The sequence below is a fragment of the Mustelus asterias genome, chromosome 24 (genome assembly GCF_964213995.1).
Source record: "Mustelus asterias chromosome 24, sMusAst1.hap1.1, whole genome shotgun sequence".
Lineage (NCBI taxonomy): Eukaryota > Metazoa > Chordata > Chondrichthyes > Carcharhiniformes > Triakidae > Mustelus > Mustelus asterias.
Window position 1 is genome coordinate 33,701,640 of NC_135824.1, and position 26,160 is coordinate 33,727,799.

The following is a 26,160-nucleotide window of genomic DNA, read 5'->3' on the forward strand; positions in this document are numbered from 1 at the left end:
TACTACTCCAGCTGTTTGTGTGAGTGATTATCTGCGTGATGACGTTGCTGTTCATAATGGATTCTGCGATATTATGTGGAATCGCATGTTGAAATTTAGGTTTTATTTCTTTGTAATGCATTTGGTCCAGAATCATCTAAAACGGGCTTGTCCAACCTTTTCGTGTGAAGGGCCATGTGTTCATAGTTGAGCCAATGAGCAGTTTAGGAAATATAAGGTTTGGCATAAGATTAAGCATAAATTTCAATAAAATGTTGATGAATGAAGGAAATAAACCACTTGTTGAGGAAACAAACAATGCCAGTGCAATGAATTGATAATTTTTAAAAAATTAATGAAGATGACAATTAGAGTTTGAGAGATTCAGATTGTTTGTTTCCAGCTCATTCCCAGTCTCAGGTTGCTCTGTGGGTGCGAGTGTTTGATGTGTGAGGATGTGTGTGAACCTTGAAATTGAGAGTGAGCTCGCCAACGACTCTCCCCCCGCTCGCCAACGATTCTCCCCCCGCTCGCCAACGATTCTCCCCCCGCTCGCCAACGATTCTCCCCCCGCTCGCCAACGATTCTCCCCCCGCTCGCCAACGATTCTCCCCCCGCTCGCCAACGATTCTCCCCCCGCTCGCCAACGATTCTCCCCCCGCTCGCCAACGATTCTCCCCCCGCTCGCCAACGATTCTCCCCCCGCTCGCCAACGATTCTCCCCCCGCTCGCCAACGATTCTCCCCCCGCTCGCCAACGATTCTCCCCCCGCTCGCCAACGATTCTCCCCCCGCTCGCCAACGATTCTCCCCCCGCTCGCCAACGATTCTCCCCCCGCTCGCCAACGATTCTCCCCCCGCTCGCCAACGATTCTCCCCCCGCTCGCCAACGATTCTCCCCCCGCTCGCCAACGATTCTCCCCCCGCTCGCCAACGATTCTCCCCCCGCTCGCCAACGATTCTCCCCCCGCTCGCCAACGATTCTCCCCCCGCTCGCCAACGATTCTCCCCCCGCTCGCCAACGATTCTCCCCCCGCTCGCCAACGATTCTCCCCCCGCTCGCCAACGATTCTCCCCCCGCTCGCCAACGATTCTCCCCCCGCTCGCCAACGATTCTCCCCCCGCTCGCCAACGATTCTCCCCCCGCTCGCCAACGATTCTCCCCCCGCTCGCCAACGATTCTCCCCCCGCTCGCCAACGATTCTCCCCCGCTCGCCAACGATTCTCCCCCCGCTCGCCAACGATTCTCCCCCCGCTCGCCACCGATTCTCCCCCCGCTCGCCAACGATTCTCCCCCCGCTCGCCACCGATTCTCCCCCCGCTCGCCACCGATTCTCCCCCCGCTCGCCACCGATTCTCCCCCCGCTCGCCAACGATTCTCCCCCCGCTCGCCAACGATTCTCCCCCCGCTCGCCAACGATTCTCCCCCCGCTCGCCAACCGATTCTCCCCCCGCTCGCCACCGATTCTCCCCCCGCTCGCCACCGATTCTCCCCCCGCTCGCCACCGATTCTCCCCCCGCTCGCCACCGATTCTCCCCCCGCTCGCCACCGATTCTCCCCCCGCTCGCCACCGATTCTCCCCCCGCTCGCCACCGATTCTCCCCCCGCTCGCCACCGATTCTCCCCCCGCTCGCCACCGATTCTCCCCCCGCTCGCCACCGATTCTCCCCCCGCTCGCCACCGATTCTCCCCCCGCTCGCCACCGATTCTCCCCCCGCTCGCCACCGATTCTCCCCCCGCTCGCCACCGATTCTCCCCCCGCTCGCCACCGATTCTCCCCCCGCTCGCCACCGATTCTCCCCCCGCTCGCCACCGATTCTCCCCCCGCTCGCCACCGATTCTCCCCCCGCTCGCCACCGATTCTCCCCCCGCTCGCCACCGATTCTCCCCCCGCTCGCCACCGATTCTCCCCCCGCTCGCCACCGATTCTCCCCCCGCTCGCCACCGATTCTCCCCCGCTCGCCACCGATTCTCCCCCCGCTCGCCACCGATTCTCCCCCCGCTCGCCACCGATTCTCCCCCCGCTCGCCACCGATTCTCCCCCCGCTCGCCACCGATTCTCCCCCCGCTCGCCACCGATTCTCCCCCCGCTCGCCACCGATTCTCCCCCCGCTCGCCACCGATTCTCCCCCCGCTCGCCACCGATTCTCCCCCCGCTCGCCACCGATTCTCCCCCCGCTCGCCACCGATTCTCCCCCCGCTCGCCACCGATTCTCCCCCCGCTCGCCACCGATTCTCCCCCGCTCGCCACCGATTCTCCCCCCGCTCGCCACCGATTCTCCCCCCGCTCGCCACCGATTCTCCCCCCGCTCGCCACCGATTCTCCCCCCGCTCGCCACCGATTCTCCCCCCGCTCGCCACCGATTCTCCCCCCGCTCGCCACCGATTCTCCCCCCGCTCGCCACCGATTCTCCCCCCGCTCGCCACCGATTCTCCCCCCGCTCGCCACCGATTCTCCCCCCGCTCGCCACCGATTCTCCCCCCGCTCGCCACCGATTCTCCCCCCGCTCGCCACCGATTCTCCCCCCGCTCGCCACCGATTCTCCCCCCGCTCGCCACCGATTCTCCCCCCGCTCGCCACCGATTCTCCCCCCGCTCGCCACCGATTCTCCCCCCGCTCGCCACCGATTCTCCCCCCGCTCGCCACCGATTCTCCCCCGCTCGCCACCGATTCTCCCCCCGCTCGCCACCGATTCTCCCCCCGCTCGCCACCGATTCTCCCCCCGCTCGCCACCGATTCTCCCCCCGCTCGCCACCGATTCTCCCCCCGCTCGCCACCGATTCTCCCCCCGCTCGCCACCGATTCTCCCCCCGCTCGCCACCGATTCTCCCCCCGCTCGCCACCGATTCTCCCCCCGCTCGCCACCGATTCTCCCCCCGCTCGCCACCGATTCTCCCCCCGCTCGCCACCGATTCTCCCCCCGCTCGCCACCGATTCTCCCCCCGCTCGCCACCGATTCTCCCCCCGCTCGCCACCGATTCTCCCCCCGCTCGCCACCGATTCTCCCCCCGCTCGCCACCGATTCTCCCCCCGCTCGCCACCGATTCTCCCCCCGCTCGCCACCGATTCTCCCCCCGCTCGCCACCGATTCTCCCCCCGCTCGCCACCGATTCTCCCCCCGCTCGCCACCGATTCTCCCCCCGCTCGCCACCGATTCTCCCCCCGCTCGCCACCGATTCTCCCCCCGCTCGCCACCGATTCTCCCCCCGCTCGCCACCGATTCTCCCCCCGCTCGCCACCGATTCTCCCCCCGCTCGCCACCGATTCTCCCCCCGCTCGCCACCGATTCTCCCCCCGCTCGCCACCGATTCTCCCCCCGCTCGCCACCGATTCTCCCCCCGCTCGCCACCGATTCTCCCCCGCTCGCCACCGATTCTCCCCCCGCTCGCCACCGATTCTCCCCCCGCTCGCCACCGATTCTCCCCCCGCTCGCCACCGATTCTCCCCCCGCTCGCCACCGATTCTCCCCCCGCTCGCCACCGATTCTCCCCCCGCTCGCCACCGATTCTCCCCCCGCTCGCCACCGATTCTCCCCCCGCTCGCCACCGATTCTCCCCCCGCTCGCCACCGATTCTCCCCCCGCTCGCCACCGATTCTCCCCCCGCTCGCCACCGATTCTCCCCCCGCTCGCCACCGATTCTCCCCCCGCTCGCCACCGATTCTCCCCCCGCTCGCCACCGATTCTCCCCCCGCTCGCCACCGATTCTCCCCCCGCTCGCCACCGATTCTCCCCCCGCTCGCCACCGATTCTCCCCCCGCTCGCCACCGATTCTCCCCCCGCTCGCCACCGATTCTCCCCCCGCTCGCCACCGATTCTCCCCCCGCTCGCCACCGATTCTCCCCCCGCTCGCCACCGATTCTCCCCCCGCTCGCCACCGATTCTCCCCCCGCTCGCCACCGATTCTCCCCCCGCTCGCCACGGACTCCGCCCTTGCTCGGCTGTCACTCTCTGCCCGCTCACAGCATTTTAAATGTTACCACAGGAAGAAGTTTGTGGACAGGAAATGTAGAATATTTCTAATGTGCCTTGACAATGAAAGGAGCAGGGTTGCTGGGGATGGACTTTCAGAACAAATTAATCAATAGAGTTTCAGACTCGATCGTGATTCCAGTGGCATCTAAGTGGGATAAATTACTATTGGCTGAATATTAAAGACAAAGACTTGCATTTATGTAGCAACCTTCATGACAACAGGATGTCCAGAATTCTTTACAGCCAACCCAATATTTTTGGAGTATAGTTGCTGTTTAATGTAGGAAACATAGCAGCCAATATATGCACAGAAAGCAGCCTCGAACAACAGTGTGATAATGACTGGATAATCTTTTTGGGTGTGTGTTATTTTTGTGTGTGGGTTGAGGGATAAATATTGGTCAAGGCCTGGGTATGACTGCCTTGTTTTTCTTTGAAATAACGCCATGGGATCTTTTATCACATGAGAGGGCAGACGGGGTTTCAGTTTAACACCTCATCCAAAAGATAGCACTTTCAACAGTGCAGCACTCCCTCACTACTGTTAGTGAGTTTGCATTTTTAAAACCTGGCTTTGATGCTTCTGAAGTAGTAACTCCTATATAAATGATAATTGTGGGCTGTGTACATGCCACATCATAACAGCTGTGATTGGATGTTGAGGTTTGAATAGATATATTGTGGTCTCGATGAAGGAATTGCTGTATGTTCAGCAATTATTATCCACTCGCATTGCACAGATTTTGATTGATGTTGAACAAGGAAAGTTTGGCTAGTAAAATGTATATTTTAAACTAATGTGCACTTCTTATATTAGCATGTCGTTTCAAAACTATGCCAGAAAATACTGGTTTTGTGGTTTACAACAAACTGCATTCCCTTGGCAACAGAAAAAGAAAATTATAGCAAAGCAGTTAGGAATTTCAGTGGCTGCGTTTCAGAAATTTCAAGAACTTTTGTGTCAAATCTTAAGCAACCCTGCCTGTGTTGAGATTTTTATTCAGGCTCTACCATACTTACCAATGGTTTATTGATGCATTGAGTTTTGAATTTTACAGCAATAAATTTAATTGTGTGAAGGGTAAACACTGACGTGGACTGGTTGCATGCTGAATGTCCCGTTTCCGCGTTTAACCTCGGAAAACGTATTGATAGACTAGAGGCCCTTCCGGGACTAGTCAACATGGATATAAATGGCTATGGATGGAATCAGTGATGCCTGTAACTTAAAGAAGCAAGAAATATGGTGACAGCTGTTTCCATTGTTCCTTATGGTTACTGAAACAGGTAGGAAGAAAATGAGTTCTTCATTTTACAGTAATAAACTGCTGGTTGGCATGCTGACTAACCATTGCAGTGACTCCTTTGGATACCTAATACTGTAGTAAAGGGTAAGATGAACTTCACTACATCTGGCAGTGGAGCACAGATGGTTGTTGTCCCTGAGCATCTTTCATTGGGTACCACATCGAACTCAGTTTAAGCGCTGCAATTCCATGAAGTCAAAATAATTTCTGTTCGTGTACAGCTGTCTCCTGAAGTGGTTTGTTCAGGCAGCGGGAAGTCTAATGTCAAGCTTATATTTTCAGTCCGCCATCTGCTGAGGTGGCTGGTATACAATGGAATAGCTGCTAAGACCAATTGCCGATTCTCTAGAGGCCTAAAGAATCCACCTGTGACGTATCCTGCCGACACTTCAAAGCCAGCAGTCATTCTGTTGCAAGAATTAGTGCTGCACACAAGCACAGAACTCCGTTTGTGTGCTTGAATAGATATATTGTGGAAACCTGCAGCTTTTTTAAATGAGAAGTCATCAGTAAGACCCTAATAAGCAAGTCTTTTAATCCTGTGAATGGCAGCTACATTAAGAACAAAGAACAGTACAGCACAGGAACAGGCCCTTCAGCCCACCAAGTCTGTGCCGACACAGATGCCTCTAATCTAATATTTTCTTGCCTCTACGTGGTCCATATCCCTCTATTCCCTGCCTATTCATGTATCTATCCAGGTACCTCTTGAACGTTATAGAATCTGCTTCCTCGGCTTCCTCCGGCAGTGTGTTCTAGGCATTCACCACCCTCTACCGTGGGCGGCACGGTAGCACAGTGGTTAGCACTGCTGCTTCACAGCTCCAGGGACCTGGGTTCGATTACCAGCTTGGGTCACTGTCTGTGTGGAGTTTGCACATTCTCCTCGTGTCTGCGTGGGTTTCCTCCGGGTGCTCCGGTTTCCTCCCACAGTCCAAAGATGTGCGGGTTAGGTTAATTGGCCGTGCTAAAATTGCCCATTAGAGTCCTGAGATGTGTAGATTAGAGGGGTTAGTGGGTAAAATATGTAGGGATATGGGGATAGGGCCTGGGTGGGATTGTGGTCGGTGCAGACTCGATGGGCCGAAGGGCCTCTTTCTGCACTGTAGGGTATCTATCTATCTATCTATCTATCTATCTATCTATCTATCTATCTATCTATCTATCTATCTATCTATCTATCTATCTATCTATCTATCTATCTATCTATCTCTCTATCTCTCTATCTCTCTCTCTCTCTCTCTCTCTCCCTCCCTCTCTCTCTCTCTCTCTCTCTCTCTCTCTCTCTCTCTCTCTCTCTCTCTCCTGCCCCTTACATCTCTTTTAAACTTTCCTCCTCTCGTTTTCAACCTCTGTCCCCAAGTAACTGACCCTTCAACCCTGGGAAAAACGCTTTGACTATCCACTTTATCCAAGCCTGTCATAATCTTGTAAACCTCTACCAGGTCCCCCGTCATCCTGCTCCGCTCCAATGAAAGCAATCCAAGTTTGTTCAGCCTTTCTTCATTGTCCATATCCTCCAAACCAGGCAACATCCTGGTAAATCTCTCCTTTCTAATGCATCAACATCCTTCTGGTAGTGTGGCGGCCAGAATTGTACACAATACTTCAAACGTGGCCTAACCAAAGTCTTATACAGCTGCAACATGATTTTCCAATTCCTACACTCAACGCCCCGACCGATGAAAGCCAGCATGCCATACACCTTCCTGACCACCTTGTCCATCTGAGTTGCCACCTTCAGGGAGCTGTGGATCTGCATGCCTCGATCTGTCTGTATGCTAATATTCCTAAGGGCTCTACCATTTACTGTATACTTTCTTTCTGCAATGGACCTTCCATATTGCATCACCTCACATTTGTCTGGGTTAAATTCCATCTGCCATCATGAGCCTAGGTCTCCAATCACTTTATTGTGTTCTTTGAGGAAGCGACAAGAAAAATTGACCAGGGCAGGGCAGTATCCTCTGACAATCCTCCTCACTATCTGCTACTCCCCCAATTTTTGTATCATTTGCAAATTTACTAATCAGACCACCTACATTTTCCTCCAAATCATTTATATATTACAAACAACAGAGGCCCCAACACTGATCCTTGTGGAATACCGCTTGTCGTAGACCTCCAGTTAAAAAAGTACCCTTCCACTGCTACACTCTGCTTTCTATGCCCAAGCCAGTTTTGTATCCATCTTACCAGCTCACCTCGGATCCCATATGACTGCACCTTCTGTGTCAGCCTGCCATGAGGAACCTTATCAAAGGCTTTACTAAAGTCCATGTATACAAAATCTACTGCCCTGCTCTGGTCAATTTTTCTCGTCGCTTCCTCAAAGAACTCGATCAAGTTTGTGAGACATGACCTCCTTCACAAAATCATGCTGCCTATCACTAATAAGCCTATTGTCTTCCAGATGTGAGTACACCGTGTACCTAAGAATCTTCTCCAATAATTTCCTCACCACTGATGTAAGGCTCAAAGGCAGTAATTTCCCAGATTGTCTCTTCTGCCCTTCGTAAACAGAGGAACTATATTAGCTTCTCACCAATCCTCTGGTACTTTGCCATGGCTAAAGAGGTGACAAAGATTTTGGACAAGGCCTCGGCAATTTCTTCCCTTGCCTCTGTCAGTATTCACCTTATCAGGACCCTATCAGGCCCTGGGGACTTGTCCCCCTTAATGTTTTTCAAAAGCTCCAATATTTTATCTCAACATGTCCTGCAATGTCAACATCCTCCTTTCTACACTCACCATCCACCACATCCTTCTCTATGAATACTGATGAAAAGTACTCGTTAAGGACCTCACCCACCTCATTTGGCTCCACACAAATTCTTTCTACTGTTGTTGAGTGGACCTACCCTTTCCTTAGCTATCTTCTTCCTCCTCATATACGCATAAAACCCTTGGGATTCTCCTTAATCCTGCCTGCCAAGGACATTTCATGGTCCCCTTTTCACTCCTAAGTCCTTGTTTAAGCTCTTTCCTGTTATCTTTGTATTCCTCAAGAGCCTTGTCCTTTTTCAATTTCCTGAAACTTAATATATGCCGTCTCCTTCATTTTCACTAAGCTCACAATCTCTATAGTTATCCAGGGTTCCGAATCTTGCCATCTTTATCTTTCATTTTTACGGGGACATACTTGTCCTGAATTATGAACAACCGACTTTTAAAAGACTCCCACATATTGGATGTGGATTTATCCCCAATCTACATTCCCTGGCTCCTGACTAATACTGTCATAGTTAGCCTTCCCCCAGTTTAGTACTTTCACTCTGGGCCTACTTCTATCTTTTTCTACAAGTATCTTGAAACTTATAGAATTGTGATCTATAGAATTGTGATCACAATTCTATAGATCACAATTCTATAAGTTTCAAGATACTTGTAGAAAATGGTCCCCCACTGAGACATCAATCACCTGCTTGGGCTTGTATCCCAGAACCAGGTCTAAGGTAGCCCCATCCCGAGTTGGACTATCTAAATATTGCCTCAAGAAGCACTCTTGGACACACTGAAGAAACTCTGACCTGCCCAAGCCCCTGGCACTAAAGGAATCCCAATCTATGTTGGGGAAGTTAAAATCGCCCATCATATCAACCCTCTTATTTTACATCTTCCCATAATCTGCTGACGTATCAGTTCCTCCACTTCACGCTGGCAGTTGGGAGGTCTGTAGTACAACCCCAACAGTGTGATTGCACCGCTCCTGTTCCTAGGTTCTACATGCAGCCACACTGCATGATCCCACCAAGATGTCCTCCCTCTGTATAGCTGTGACATTCTCCCTAATCAGTAAAGCAACACCCTCACCTCTTTTGTCACCCTCTCCATCTTGCTTGAAGCATCTAAATCCTGGAATGCTAAGCTGACAGTTCTGTCCTGCTTTCATCCAAGTCTCCGGAATTGCCACAACATCATAGTTTCATGTAGTAATCCAAGCTTTAAGTTCATCTGCCTTACCTGCCCTACTCCTTGCGTTAAAACAAACATACCTGAGACCATCTGTTTTGTCATGTTTTGTACACTCTCCCTGTGTTTTATTTCTCTTAGCCTTACTGGACCCATTCACTGAGCTCTCCACAGTCTCCGCACTGTGACCCTTTTTGATTTTTGTCTTTGATTTCTCTGCCTTCCACTTTTCCCCTTACTGCTTTTTGTTTCTGTCCCCACTTTACTTCCCTCTGACTTCCTGCATCGGTTCCCATCCCCCTACCACATTAGTTTAAACCCTCTCCAACAGCACTAGCAAACACTCCCCCCTCAGACGTTGGTTCCAGTCCTGCCCAGGTGCAGACCATCCGATTTGTACTGGTCCCACCTTCCCCAGAGCCGGTTCCAATGTCCCAGGAATTTGAATCTCTCCCTCTCACATCATCCCTCAGGCACGTATTCATCTTAGCTATACTGACATTCCTACTCTGACTAGCACATGGCACTGGTAGCAATCCTGAAATTGCTACCTTTGAGGTCCTCCTTTTTCATTTAACTCCTAACTCCCTAAGTTCAGCTTGTCGGACCTCATCCCGTTTTTTACCTATATCGTTGGTGCCTATATGCACCACAACAGCTGGCTGTTCACCCTCCCCCTCCAGAATGTCCTGCAGCCGCTCCGAGAAATCCTTGACCCCTGCACTAAGGAGGCAACAGATCATCCTGGAATCTTGTTTGCATCTGCAGAAACGCCTATCTATTCCCCTTACAATTGAATCCCCTATCACTATAGCTCTGCCGCTCTTTTTCCTGCCGTCCTTTGCAGCAGAGCCAGCCATGGTGCCATGAACCTGGCTGCTGCCACCTTCAGTATCCAAAACAGTGTATCAGTTTTGGATGGAGATGACCGCAGGGGACCCCTGCACTGCATTCCTACTCTTCCTCTGTCTGTGTGGTGGTCACCCATTCCCTACCTCCCTCAGTAATTTTTATCTGTGGTGTGACCAACTCACTGAACGAGATTTCCACGACTTCCTCAGCAACGTGGATGCTCCAAAGTGAATCCATCCGCAGCTCCTGAGCCATCAAGTGGTCTAACAGGAGCTGCAGCTGGACACACTTCCTGCAAGTGAAGGAGCCAGGGACACTGGAAGGGTCCCTGAATTCCCACAGTGCACGAGAGGAGTATGACACGGGTCTGGGATCTCCTGCCGTGACTTAACCCGTAAGTTAACTTACAACAACTAGAATGCCAAGAGAAAAAAGAAAACTACTTACCAGTCACCAGCCAATCACTTACCTGCTGGCTGTGATGTCACGGTTCGATTTCTTTCTACCTCTCACTTGCCCTCGTGTTTCCCTCACAGATCCGCCTCTCCACTCCTCCCGAAGATGAGCACCTGTTCCCCTCAGCACCGAATTCCCACTCAGCTCCAGGTTTCCGCTACCCTGAATCTCACTCTGGCTGCAGTCTCTCTCCCACTGCTGTGCGCAAGCTCACTGGTTAATTATACTTCCACTCATTAATTATAGTGGGTTTTTGACATCAATAATGGTAGAAATGACCACTCCTTTTGTTACTTTCTGCCTTTCTGTGGTGGCTACATATAATTTCCCAGAGGAAAGTTATTTTAAAAATGAACCTAGACTCAGATGAAAGCATTTTGTGTGCATGGGCTGATCAGTTTTGTTGGCCATAAACATGCTTAAGAGAATTGTATTTATTGAGGTCACCTTGACATTACGAACAAGTTTAAACGAAGGTATGCAATTGGATGGAGAAAAATTGCCTCCACAGACAAATAATTGAAATAAGTGTCAATAATTTTAGTAGAGTCTTGAGTAATGAAGCTGCCTAATTTTAAATTTGTTGGGGTGCAGAAATTGTATCACAATCCGACAAGAGTAAATTAATGAAAATATGATAAATTGTTTGATGAAATAAACGCTTTGTTTTGCCAAGCAACGGTTCAGTGAGAGCTGACGCAAACTCTGTGATGTAATAAAATGTACAACATTTTTCTGTTCAAGTCAATGTTCCTGCCTTGAGACAGAATTGGTTTTTGGATAGCAAGGGTTTATCCCTTGATAAAAATCCTTCTGTTTTTATTCATTGCTCCAAGTAGCTGCTTAGCTCCCATTAGTTATTTATGTTAATGTTGGAACAAATACTAGTTGTCTGACTGACCTTTGACCATGGCACTGAAAGAAAGGGAAGACTTGCACTTTGTGTCACGCCTTATTGCGTCTCTGGGTAAGGTCACACTATGTTTCACACAAATTAGCTTTGAAGTGCAGCCACTTGTGATAAGTAGGCGAAGAACAGTAGCCAATTCTCACTTAGAAACTTCCCCAGAAACAGCAATCTTCATTTGTTATTTCATAGAGCCATGAGTGTTGACCAGGATAGGATGCCTGAGAGTTTCTGTCGACCTTTAAACATTAAATCTTTACCACTTACCTGTAGACAGGGCCTTGCTTTCAAAATTGTATGTGTTTCTTTTTGAGATTTGAGGTTAACTGTGGAATTTGGGAATGGATTTTTGTTAAACATATAAAATAATTCTGTGCAGTTCTCAGAGAAGTCCTTCCGTAATGCATCTTCCAATTTCATTAATTTGGAGATAAATAATCTCAATTTAAACTGCACATTTTGCTGAGTACTCAATGTATATTCATCTAAAAACCGTCATATCAAAGTTTTTAAAAAACACGTAGGAACATTACATGATAGTGGTCATGTATTAAAACATTACTTTTCTGGCCAGATTATTTAGTTCAGAAATTCTATCTCTGTGCTTTTTAAATCAAGGTCAGAACACCGGCTACTTTGATCTCTCAACATAGATCTTTCTCCTCGGGTCATGGGGGCATACTTTATGAATATGTCTTCCCAATACAGAGCGAAATGAAAATGCCTATTGTGGCTCTCCTATGTGTTGGCCCATTAAATCGAATGGATGGAAAATCATGCTGAGGCACTAATCTCAATTCCTGATATGAGCACTCATGATGGGTCAGCCATGGCTCAGTGCTTACACTCTTGCCTCTGAAACAATAAATGATGTTTTTAAGTTCCATTCCAGAATTTTGACCGCATTCTTGAGGCTGTCGCTTCAGTGCAACTCTTAAGGAACTGTTCTGACCTAGGCCAGAAACTCCAAAGTGTTTTATGAAGTTAGCCTAGACCCTAAGTTTTACACTTGATTTTGGCATGCGTGAACATAAGGCGTATCACTCCAGGTATGATTCAAGTGAGTCACTAGGAAGCTTTTATCAAACAAAGTTTATTTAAGAACACAGTTAAAATATAGCAAATAGAATTAGCATCACTTTTACCAATTGCTTAAACTTAACACAGTATAACTCCTAACAAGCTAGCCATTTCTGCTATTCAAAGTTAAACGCCATCCCACAGACACACACCCTTCTTCGGACTTGGCACAAAAAAGCAAGTATGCTCATGTGATGCTGGATCGTCAGCTTTTTTGGCTGTGAATTGGTTCTTTGAATGTTGGATCAAATCTCTGAGGCTCCCCAGTCTTGGAACTTTCAGAAAGCCTCTGGAGAGCGAGAGAGAGACACACAGAGACATTCCTTTCTTCCTCCAGCTCCAGGCAGCAACGGAGAAACAAAACCAAAAAACTGGACTTCTCTGTGAAGCTTAGCTACCCCTAGCCACACGACATGACCTGTCAATCAACCTCAGTCACACTCCACTCAACAATCCCATTCAAACCAAAGAACACTGCATTAGGCCAGATTAAAAATACACATGATGTCAATTATATTGCTTCAGTAACAATAATAGACACTGACTACAGACAATTAGGGATATGTTCCACAACTTGTGGGGCTGAAGGGCCGGTTTTGTGCTGTAGTTTTCTATGTTTCTAATACAGTGCCGACATATTGCCAAGGACTGCAGAAACATCCTGCAGAGAAACATGATTAAAATGTGTTTCTCAAAGGCACAGTACCGTCACAGAAGGTCTCTACTGTTGGAGGTGCTGTCTTTCAGGTGAGAAGTTAAATTGAGGCCATACCTGGTCCCTCAGGTGGATGCATAAGATGCCACTATGCTATTCAAAGAAGAGCAGGCTTGTTCTCCCTGGCATCTTGACCAATTTCTCAACCAGCATCACTAAGATTATGTGGCTATTATGAAATTACTATTTGTAAGACTTTGTTGTACAAGTTAGTTGGCACGTTTCCTGCCTTACAATCAGAAATATACCTCAAAACAACATAATTGGCTATAAAACCTTTTCGATATCCTGAGGTTGGGGAGGATGGAGCTTTTGACAAGCAATGTGCACATTTTTACATCCATTTTAAATTTAGTTTTCTGAGAATCAGGTAGAGCAGGCACGCAGATTTGTACTGCCCGCATCCAGGAAGTATGGCTTCCTACCAGCAGCACCCAAGGTGAAAGTTCCTTCTGATCACCAGCCTGCCAGTTATATGCAGTTGAATGCTGAACCCAGTTTATGCATGTGAAATTCAGTCACCATTGTTCGATGCGGCAGATACTACTAAGCACAGAGAGGTTAATTAGGTTCATTTTCCCAGTAATACCATTCATTGCATAACGGACTGTTCTGAGAGTCTCATAGAAAATAAGACATCACATTCTTTTAAAAGCAATCAAACAAATCTCACACGCATGTCTATAATTCATTGGCTGTAGAGTGTGTTTGGATGTTCCAAGGTCATGAAAAAAGTTTATTTATTAGTCACAAGTAGGCTTACATTAACACTGCAATGAAGTTACTCTGAAAATCCCCTAGTCACCACACTCCGGCGACTGTTCAGGTACACTGAGGGAGAATTTAGCGTGGCCAATGCACCTAACCAGCACGTCCTAGGACTGTGGGAGGGAATTGGGGCACCTGGAGGAGACCTACGCAGACACGAGGAGAATGTGCAGACTTTGCAGAAACAGTGACCCAACTGGGAATTGAACCCGGGTCCATGGCGCTGTGAGGCAGCAGTGCTAACCACTGTGCCTTATAAATGCAAGCCTCTCTCTCTCTCATTCTCATTCTCAAGCTATTTTCGCTTGGAATTTGGTGTTTGAGTATCATTTCAAGGGTTAAACTTTCCTCTCATTTTTCAGCATGTGGGATTCTAGGAATGGTGGTATATTATGTGCTGTTTCACACATGCAGTCGACCATTCAGTGAGTGGGAGGATCAATCAGTGATGCCAGCACCTGCCAGTGCTGCCAGGAAGCCATTTAAGACCCTGCAGCATTGCAACAGAACTGCAAACTTGACAGCTTTACTGTACGGTGTAGCTTCAAGGCACTGGAAATGTAGAACTGAGGAGGAGACAACACTTCTTGAGGCAGTGATGGAGAAGCGGGCCAATCCTCCGACCTCCAACAAACTGCAGGTGCTGCCTGTATGGGGGATTGTAGCACAAAGAACAAACATTTTCCAAAGTGATAAGAGAACGATATAAAGAAGATGATGGTATACCTAAAGAGAGTGAGGTAAAGGTATGAGGACTTTCTCATATAGATATATCTCAGTACAAAATCCTTTTGTGTTGAGATATGCTAGCTCGCACAGAAAGGTTCGTCAATGTTTTACTGGGTATGAAAGAATATACAGTATATCGGGAAATAAATCAGGATGTTTCTCTGCAAAGGGGAAATAAATATGCTACGGTCATAGTCAGGTGTCAGCAACTGCACAGACTTCACCTTCCTTTGGGATATGTTGATTTGTCAGGGATAGAGATGGCTGGTGCAAGTGCTGAGGGAAAACGAAAAAAGCGCAGGAAAACAAAATAAGTTGGAATTGGGGTGTATTATTCCCATTGACCTTTTCAATGTTTGACATGCTATACATGTAACTGAATCACCGGAACGCGGCTTCCAATACTCACCAATTGGGCCTCCCTTTACTAAATTAATATTGAAACAAACATTTATTTACTCATGGGATATGAATATTGTTGGCTACGTCAGCATTTATTGCCCATCCCTCATTGCCCTTGAGAAGGTGATGGTGAGCTGTCCTCTTGCACTGCACAGTAAGAAGTCTCACAACACCAGGTTAAAGTCCAACAGGTATATTTGGTAGCAAATACCATAAGCTTTCGGAGCAATGCTCCTTCGTCAGATGGAGTGGTCTCTGTTCTCAAACAGGGCACAGACACAGAAATCAAATTACAGAATACTGATTAGAATGCAAATCTCTACAGCCAGCCAGGTCTTAAATGTACAGACAATGTGGGTGGAGGGAGCATTCAACACAGGTTAAAGAGATGTGTATTGTCTCCAGACAGTACAGCTTGTGAAATTGTGCAAGTCCAGGAGGCAAGCTGTGGGGGTTACTGATAATGTGACATAAATCCAACATCCCGGTTTAGACCGTCCTCATGTGTGTGGAACTTGGCTATCAGTTTCTGCTCAGTGACTCTGCGCTGTCGTGTGTCGTGAAGGCCGCCTTGGAGAATGCTTACCTGAAGATCCAAGGCTGAATGCCCGTGACTGCTGAAGTGCTCCCCCACAGGAAGAGAACAGTCTTGCCTGGTGATTGTCGGGCGGTGTTCATTCATCCGTTGTCGTAGCGTCTGCATGGTTTCCCCAATGTACCATGCCTCGGGACATCCTTTCTTGCAGCGTATCAGGTAGACAATGTTGGCCGAGTTGCAAGAGTAGGTACCGTGTACCTGGTAGATGGTGTTCTCACGTGAGATGATGGCATCCGTGTTGATGATCCGGCACGTCTTGCAGAGGTTGCTGTGGCAGGGTTGTGTGGTGTCTTGGTCACTGTTCTCCTGAAGGCTGGGTAGTTTGCTGCGGACAATGGTCTGTTTGAGGTTGCGTGGTTGTTTGAAGGCAAGAAGTGGGGGTGTGGGGATGGCCTTGGCGAGATGTTCGTCTTCATCAATGACATGTTGAAGGCTCCGGAGGAGATGCCGTAGCTTCTCCGCTCCGGGGAAGTACTGGACGACGAAGGGTACCCTGTCCACTGTGTCCCGTGTTTGTCTTCTGAGGAGGTCGGTGCGGTTTTTCGCTGTGGCGCGTCGGAACTGTTGATCGATGAGTCGAGCGCCATATCCTGTTCTTATGAGGGCATCTTTCAGCGTCTGGAGGTGTCTGTTGCGATCCTCCTCATCCGAGCAGATCCTGTGTATTCGGAGGGCTTGTCCATAGGGGATGGCTTCTTTTACGTGTTTAGGGTGGAAGCTGGAGAAGTGGAGCATCATGAGGTTATCCGTGGGCTTGCGGTACAGTGAGGTGCTGAGGTGACCGTCCTTAATGGAGATGCGTGTGTCCAAGAATGCAACCGATTCCGGAGAGTAGTCCATGGTGAGTCTGATGGTGGGATGGAACTTGTTGATGTCATCATATAGTTGTTTCAGTGATTGCTCACCATGACTCCAAAGGAAGAAAATGTCATCGATGTATCTAGTGTATAGCATCGGTGAAGAAGACAATGGATGTCTCGGCACTCTACACCAGCATCCCCCACGATGATGGCATTGCTGCAACTGCCTCAGTACTCAATGCCGTCAACTGCCAGTTTCCAGATGCAATTTTACAACTCATCCGCTTCATCCTGGATCACAATATCTTCACCTTCAACAACCAGTTCTTCATCCAGACACACGGAACAGCCATGGGGACAAAATTCGCACCTCAATATGCCAACATCTTCATGCACAGGTTCGAACAAGACTTCTTCACCGCACAGGACCTTCAACCGATGCTATACACTAGATACATCGATGACATTTTCTTCCTTTGGAGTCATGGTGAGCAATCACTGAAACAACTATATGATGACATCAACAAGTTCCATCCCACCATCAGACTCACCATGGACTACTCTCCAGAATCGGTTGCATTCTTGGACACACGCATCTCCATTAAGGACGGTCACCTCAGCACCTCACTACCGCAAGCCCACGGATAACCTCATGATGCTCCACTTCTCCAGCTTCCACCCTAAACACGTAAAAGAAGCCATCCCCTACGGACAAGCCCTCCGAACACACAGGATCTGCTCGGATGAGGAGGATTGCAACAGACACCTCCAGACGCTGAAAGATGCCCTCATAAGAACAGGATATGGCGCTCGACTCATCGATCAACAGTTCCGACGCGCCACAGCGAAAAACCGCACCGACCTCCTCAGAAGACAAACACGGGATACGGTGGACAGGGTACCCTTCGTCGTCCAGTACTTCCCCGGAGCGGAGAAGCTACGGCATCTCCTCCGGAGCCTTCAACATGTCATTGATGAAGACGAACATCTCGCCAAGGCCATCCCCACACCCCCACTTCTTGCCTTCAAACAACCACGCAACCTCAAACAGACCATTGTCCGCAGCAAACTACCCAGCCTTCAGGAGAACAGTGACCACGACACCACACAACCCTGCCACAGCAACCTCTGCAAGACGTGCCGGATCATCAACACGGATGCCATCATCTCACGTGAGAACACCATCTACCATGTACACGGTACCTACTCTTGCAACTCGGCCAACGTTGTCTACCTGATACGCTGCAAGAAAGGATGTCCCGAGGCATGGTACATTGGGGAAACCATGCAGACGCTACGACAACGGATGAATGAACACCGCTCGACAATCACCAGGCAAGACTGTTCTCTTCCTGTGGGGGAGCACTTCAGCAGTCACGGGCATTCAGCCTTGGATCTTCAGGTAAGCGTTCTCCAAGGCGGCCTTCACGACACACGACAGCGCAGAGTCACTGAGCAGAAACTGATAGCCAAGTTCCGCACACATGAGGACGGTCTAAACCGGGATGTTGGATTTATGTCACATTATCAGTAACCCCCACAGCTTGCCTCCTGGACTTGCACAATTTCACAAGCTGTACTGTCTGGAGACAATACACATCTCTTTAACCTGTGTTGAATGCTCCCTCCACCCACATTGTCTGTACATTTAAGACCTGGCTGGCTGTAGAGATTTGCATTCTAATCAGTATTCTGTAATTTGATTTCTGTGTCTGTGCCCTGTTTGAGAACAGAGACCACTCCATCTGACGAAGGAGCATTGCTCCGAAAGCTTATGGTATTTGCTACCAAATAAACCTGTTGGACTTTAACCTGGTGTTGTGAGACTTCTTACTGTGCTTACCCCAGTCCAACTCCGGCATCTCCACATCATGACCACTCTTGCACTGCGGCAGTCCATGTGATGTAGATTCACCAAAGTGCCGTTAGGGAGGGAGTTCCAGGATTGTGACCCAGTAACAGTGAAGGGACGGTGATATATTTCCCAGACAAGATGGTGAGTGGCTCAGAGGGGAACTTCCAGGTGTGGTTTTCCCTTATGTCTGCTGCCCTTGTCATTCCAAAGAGTAAAGATTGTGGGTTTGGAAGATGCTGCCTAATGATCCTAGATGTGTTCCTGCAGTGTATCGTGTGCACACTGCTGCCACTGTGCATTGGTGGTGGAGGGAGTGAATGTTTGTGAATGAGATGCCAAACAATTGGGCTACTTTGTCCTGGATGATGTGAATCACCTTGAGTGTTGTTGGAGCTGCACTCATCTAGGAAAGTGGAGAGTATTTCATCAGTCTCCTGATTTGTGCCTTTTGGATGGTGGACAGGCTTTAGGAAGCCAGGAGGCTAATTAATTGCTGCAGGATTCCAGCTTCGGATCTGCTCTTGTCATTTATATGACTATTTATATGACTAGTCCAGTTCAGTTTCTGGTCAGTGGTAAGCCCCCCAGGTGCCAATAGTGTGATATTCAGCGATAATAATGCCACTGAATGTCAAGCGGCAATGGTTAGGTTCTCTCTTATTAGAAGTCGTCATTTACTGGTATTCGCGCAGCGCGAATGTTATTTGCCACCTGTCAGCCCAAGCCTGGATATTGCCCAGGTCTTATTGAATTGGACATGGACTGCTTCAGTATCTGGGAAGAAGTGGATGCTGATGAACATTGTGCAATCATCAGTAAACATCCCCACTTCTGACCTTATGATGGAAGGAAGGTCTTTGATAAAGCAGTGAAGATGGTCGGGCTTAGGACACTACCTGGAGGAACTCCTGTAGTGATGTCCTGGAGCTGAGATTACTGACCTCCAACAACCATAACCATCTTCCTTTGTTCCAGGTATGACTCCAACCAGCGTTTTCCCCCTGATTCCCATTACTTCTGTTTTGCTAGGGTTCCTTGATGCCACACACAATCAAATGTTGCCTTGATGTCAAGGGCAGTCACTTGGACTGAGAAGTGGCGAGTAGCATTTCCACCACACAAGTGCCAGGCAATGACCATCTCCAACAAGAGAAAGTCTAACGATCGCCCCTTGACACTCACCTCACCTTTGCCGCACAGCTCTTTTGTCCATGTCTGACCCAAGGCTGTAATGAGGTCAGGATGTGATGAGGTTAGTGTCCCTGGCGAAATCCAAACTGAGCGTCAGGGATCAGGTTGTTGCTAAGCAGCTAAAAGTGGTTGATGACCACTTCCATCACTTTACTGATGGTTGAGAGTAGACTGATGGGGCAGTAATTGGCCAGGTTGGATTTGTCCTGCTTTTTGTGTCCAGGATACACTTGGGATAATTTTCCACATTGTCAGGTGGATGCCAGTGTTGTAGCTGTACTTGAACAGCTTGGCTAGGGGCACAGCATGTTCTAGAGCACAAGACCTCAGTACTATTGCTTGGAATATTGTCAGGGCCCATAGCCGTTGCCGTACCCAGTGCCATCAGCTGTTTTGTGATATCACATGTGGAGTGAATCTAATTTGCTGAAGACTGGCGTCTGTTAAAATGGGGACCTCCCGAGGAGGCCAAGATGGGTCATCCACTCAGCAATTATTGCCAATGCTTTAACACGATGTGAAATTGAAATTTACTTTCCATCTCTTTTGCCTCACTGATTATTGGCCACATGGTGGGAAAAAAACAAAATCTCCACCGCCTTTTTTTGATTCTGTTTCTGAAGCGAGTCTTTGGTCTTCCCAATATTTTAATTGGTTTATTGTTTCCTGTCATTATAGCAGTCATTACACTTCAGAAACACTCAACTGGTCTATACAGCACTTCTGAACATTGTGAGATCATGAAAGGAGCTATAGAAATGAAGTCGAAATAGGGAATCTTAACTTCTGCCTCAGTCCCATTCTCATTGGCACGGTAGCACAGTGGTTAGCACTGCTGCTTCACAGCTCCAGGGTCCCGGGTTCGATTCCCGGCTCGGGTCACTGTCTGTGCGGAGTTTGCACATTCTCCTCGTGTTTGCGTGGGTTTCCTCCGGGTGCTCCGGTTTCCTCCCACAGTCCAAAGATGTGCGGGTTAGGTTGATTGGCCAGGTTAAAAATTGCCCCTTAGAGTCCTGAGATGCGTAGGTTAGAGGGATTAGCGGGTAAATATGTGGGGGTAGGGCCTGGGTGGGATTGTGGTCGGTGCAGACTCGATGGGCCGAATGGCCTCCTTCTGCACTGTAGGGTTTCTATGAATCTATTTCTATTCTATGAAAGATGCAACATATGGGGAGACAGTAAAATCCAACTGGTTTTCTGGGCTGTTTTGCATTAGCTATTAGATCAAACCTGTCACCACGTGTAAGTGTTTTTTTACTTATTAGTGTGAAAGGATGAGTGCAATTTTCAGCTTCCTTCCTGTTTCACAAAAAGCACACAATTTTATCATCACAGGGTGTGCTTTTATTTATTAGATGATGCCAATTCCTGTTGAACAGCTAGAATGCTTTTTTGTTTGGGGTTTTTCAGCCGATAAATATGTAGATGCTGGAAATTGGAAAATATAAGTAGAACATGCTGGAAACTCAGCAGGTCAGGCAGCATTGTGAATGCTGCTGCTTGTATGGCAAGAGCCTGAAAGTAGATGTGGCTTTTCACTTTAATCCCAGTAGCGGTAGTAATGACTGCATCAACCAGCTTAATGCTTTAGATTTGACAGCATCACAACCGGTACCTGGTGCTACACATCAGCATTCAAGAGCGAATGTTGGGCAAAACACTAGTTCTTCGAAAAGCAGACGACCGCAGAGACTGGAAGTCTGAAATAAAAGCAGAAAATGCTGGAAACGCTCAGCATCTGTGGAGGGAGAAGATCAGGGACTTCTCTTAACTGGGTAACGGTAGCAATGTAATAGCATTTGAGCAAGGAGTGGGTGAGTTAACGATAAAGGAACGTCTGTGATAGGGTGGAGCAAAGAAAAACTGAATGACAGAGGCGTTAGTCTTAGATGAGCAAGGGGAATGATAATGGGGTATGAGAAGAAACAAAGGATGTGCCTAGAGTAGGTGTGCAACTGTCTGAAAGCAAAAGAGAATGAGAAAAAACTGAAACAAGCACAGGAAAGGAAACAAAATAGGGGCCCAGTTTATAGTCTGGAATTGTTGAACTCGATGTCGAGTCGGGAAGGCTGTATAGTACCGAATTGAATGATGAGATGCTGTTCCTCAAGCTTGTGTTAAGTTCATTGGAACAGTGCAGCAGGCCAAAGAGACAGATATCAGCAAGGCGGACAATTAAAATCGCATTGCCATTGGAAGCTTGGGGTCATGTGTGCGGACTGATTGGGGGTGTTCAGTAAATTGGTTCCCAATCAGCGTTTGTTCTCCCCAAATGTAGAGGAGATCACATTGTAAGCGGTGATAGTAGAGTAATCAGGTCGCTGCCAATGTGAAGGGTCAGATGATATGTGATATTTCTCCCTCTCAAACAACAAAGAGATCCCCCCCCCCACCTTGCTTCAAATCCTTCAGGTGTCTTTAGTTCCTCTCCAGCCCTTTACAGATGGTTACTTTTTAGTTCAGGGGAAGCAAAGTGGAATAAATATTGTAAATGTAAGTAGGCCTGAAGCAGTGCTGACTTGTGATGATGATGATGATGGTGAAGCCCTTCTTACAACTAAATAGCAATGCATCCACTTTAACAGATGTCTAAAAGGGAGCCAGGCACTGGACTCCTCTGTAACTTGCCTATAGATTCATGTCTGTGCCATTTTTCTGCATCTTTTCCTTCATTTTCACCTATTTAAATCCATTCTGCCGAGGAAAGAAAATCTTATCTGTACATGGAGACTTTGACAGCCTTGAGACTTTCCAAAGCACTCCCAGCCAGTGAAATCCTTTTGCAGCGTGGTTATTATTGTAGGATAATGCCGCAGCCAATTTAAACACAGCGAGGCACCAAGAGATAATGGCTACATTGTCTGTGTTGTAAGTAGTCTCACAGCACCAGGTTAAAGTCCCAACAGGTTTATTTGGTAGCACGAGCTTTCGGAGCACTGCTCCTTTATCAGGTGAGTGCAGGATTTGTTTCACAAACAGGGCATATATAGACACAAACTCAATTACAAGATAATGGTTGGAATGCGAGTCTTAACAGGTATTCAAGTCTTTACAGGTGCAGACAATGTGAGTGGAGAGAGGGTTAAGCACAGGTTAAAGAGGTGTGTATTGTCTCAAGCGAGGACAGTTAGTGAGTGTCGATGATCTAGCACGTCATGCAGAGGTTGCTGTGGCAGGCTTGTGTGGTGTCGTGGTCACTGTTCTCCTGAAGGCTGGGTAGTTTGCTGCGTGCAGTGGTCTGTTTGAGGTTGCGCGGCTGTTTGATCACGTGAGAACACCATCTACCAGGTACACGGTACCTACTCTTGCAACTCGGCCAACATTGTCTACCTGATACGCTGCAGGAAAGGATGTCCCGAGGCATGGTACATTGGGGAAACCATGCAGTCGCTACGACAACGGATGAATGAACACCGTTCGACAATCACCAGGCAAGACTGTTCTCTTCCTGTGGGGGAGCACTTCAGCAGTCACGGGCATTCAGCCTTGGATCTTCAGGTAAGCGTTCTCCAAGGCGGCCTTCACGACACACGACAGCGCAGAGTCACTGAGCAGAAACTGATAGCCAAGTTCCGCACACATGAGGACGGCCTAAACCGGGAAGTTGGATTTATGTCACATTATCAGTAACCCCCACAGCTTGCCCCCTGGACTCGCAGAATCTCACTAGCTGTTCTGTCTGGAGACAATACACATCTCTTTAACCTGTGTTTAATGCTCCCTCCACCCACATTGTCTGTACCTTTAAGATCTGGCTGGCTGTAGGAATTCTCATTCTAATCAGTATTCTGTAACTTGATTTTTTGTGTCTCTGTGCACTGTTTGAGAGCACATTTCCACTCCATCTGACGAAGGAGCATTGCTCCGAAAGCTTATGGTATTTGCTACCAAATAAACCTGTTGGACTTTAACCTGGTGTTGTGAGACTTCTTACTGTGTTCACCCCAGTCCAACGCCGGCATCTCCACATCTTGGTCAAAGAAGACAGAGGGTAGCAGTGGAAGGGTGTGTTTTTGAATGGAGGGCTGTGACAAGTGGTGTTCCTCAGGGATCAGTGCTGGGACCTTTGCTGTTTGTAATATATATAAATGATTTGGAGGAAAATGTAACTGGATTGATTAGTAAGTTTGCGGACGACACAAAGGTTGGTGGATTTGCAGATAGCGATGAGGCCCATCAGAGGATACAGCAGGATATGGATCAGTGGGAGACTTGGGCGGAGAGATGGCAGATGGAGTTTAATCCGGACAAATGTGAGGTAATGCATTTTGGAAGGTCTAATACAGATAGAAAATATACAGTAAATGGCAGAACCCTTAGGAGTACTGATAAGCAAAGGGATCTGGGTGTACAGGTACACACAGGTCACTGAAAGTGGCAATGCAGGTTGAGAAGATAGTCAAGAAGGCATACGGCATGCTTGCCTTCATCGGCTGGGGTATTGAGTTTAAAAATTGGTAAGTCATGTTGCAGCTTTATAGAACCTTAGTGAGGCCGCACTTGGAATAGAGTGTTCAATTTTGGTCGCCACACTATCAGAAGGATGTGGAGGTTTTGGAGAGGGTACAGAAAAGATTTACCAGGATGTTGCCTGGTATGGAGGGCATTAGCTATGAGGAGAGGTTGGAGAAACTTGGTTTGTTCTCACTGGAGCGACGGAGGTTGAGGGGAGACCTGATAGAAGTCTACAAGATTGAGAGGCATGGACAGAGTGGATAGTCAGAAGCTTTTTCCCAAGGTGGAAGAGTCAATTTCTAGGGGGCATAGGTTTAAGGTGTGAGGGGCAAGGTTTAAAGGAGATGTACGAGGTAGATTTTTTACACAGAGAGTAGTGGGTGCCTGGAACCCGTTGCCAGGGGAGGTAGTGGAAGCGGATACGGTAGTGACTTTAAGGGGCGTCTTGACAAGTACATGAATAGGATGGGAATAGAAGGATATGGTCCCCGGAAGGGTGGGGGGTTTTAGTTAAGTCGGGCAGCATGGTCGGTGCAGGCTTGAAGGGCTGAAGGGTCTGTTCCTGTGCTGTAATTTTCTTTGTTCTTTTTATTCAAAGTGAAAGTGCTGGAGTCTTTTTCCCAGGGTAGAAATGTCAATGACTAGGGGACATGGGTTTTAGATAAAAGGAGGAAAGTTTAAAGGAGATGTGAGAAGCAAGTTTTTTTTTACACAGAGGGTGTAAGTGCCTGGAATGCACTGCCAGAGAAGGTGATAGAAGCAGATACAATAGCAACATTTAAGAGACATCTTGACAGATACATGAATAGGCAGGGAATAGAGGAATAGGGACCACGTCGAGGCAAAAGGCCTTTAGTTTAGAAAGATGTCATGTGTTAAAGCAGGTTTGGTGAGCTGAAGGGCCAGTTCCATGCTGTACTGTTCTTTGTTAGTAAGAAGTCTCTCAACACCAGGTTAAAGTCCAACAGGTTTATTTGGTAGCACAAGCCACTAGCTTTCGTAGCGCTGCCCCTTCATCAGGTAAGTGGGAGTTCTGTTCACAAACAGCGCATATAAAGACACAAACTCAATTTACAAAATAATGGTTGGAATGCGAGTCTTTACAGGTAATCAAGTCTGTTCTTTGTCACCCAGAGGCATGGCTGACACCTTTAGACTTGCAAAGGCGATGAATAGTTTGCAATGCTTTTAGAATTTTGCCCCCCCCATTGTAAAACAGTCTCCTTAATTATGTTTATTCTTTTGAGTTATTTGTAATTGTTTTTATTTGTATTTATTTTATTGTTTTATTCTTACTCCTAACATCTTGCTTTGGCTCTTTGCACTCTTTAACCTTTTGGCTAAGATCAAGGGTCAGATTAAGTCCAAGATGGGGTGCAATGCCTTATCTTGTCAGCTTGGATCTTGTATGTATCTCTTGTGGGGACCATGAATTGGATTCAATTTGAATTTGGTTTTTGGAGCAAGCAGAGAGATGGATTTGGTTCTGCCCGGTCCGCTCTGAGCATTGGCTTTGTGACTTTAAGAATGGAGTAAAGAATTGGATCTGAGATTAATGCTGAGCAAAGGAAGTTTGGTGTACCAACTCATTTTTGTATGAGAGAGAAACCAGCAATGGCTGGTTTCTCTCTCATACCAAAAGAACAATGTCCAGAATATAAAGTGGGACACACCAAGGTGAATTTCACACCTTTAATGGCTTATTTACATGGTGAATACATGACCAGAGCAGAGAAATGTGCTTAATTGCTGCCATCTGTTGGTGAAATATCAATCTGCATGCAATGAACAATTTATAAACTTCTTCCTCGAAGTAAAGATAGATTCCCCTCCTCCCTCCAACCCTCATACACAGACAGCATGACTCCCTGTAGATGAGGGGAACACCCACGACCCTTGCTCCTCCCGCTCCATGAAATGTTCGGGTCCCCTCCTACCGGCCCACACCATGCAGACATCAGGGTGACCCAACCCCTTCACCCCGCTACTCCAAAGACTCCGGCATTGGGGACATCAGGCCCCCACCTCCCAAGTGAGTGAAGCCCTGCCAAAGGCACCCCCTCTCCTTTCAGGCCTTACCTGTTGGCACTGCCCCTGGCACCCTCTAAGCTGCAACCTGGCACTGCTAGGTACTGCATGTACCGGGGCAGTGCTGGTGTACTGTCCATCATGCCTCTGAC

General features: G+C 48.3%; 1 protein-coding gene across 1 annotated transcript in view; it reads left to right on the forward strand.

The window, feature by feature from the left end:
* efl1 (elongation factor like GTPase 1) overlaps positions 1–26,160 on the forward strand; it is a 338,480-nt gene that overhangs the window by 93,934 nt on the left and 218,386 nt on the right. Inside the window, exon 11 of the mRNA XM_078241003.1 lies at positions 14,365–14,639. Coding sequence (XP_078097129.1) covers positions 14,365–14,639 — 275 coding nt within the window. The remainder of the gene's footprint in view (positions 1–14,364; positions 14,640–26,160) is intronic.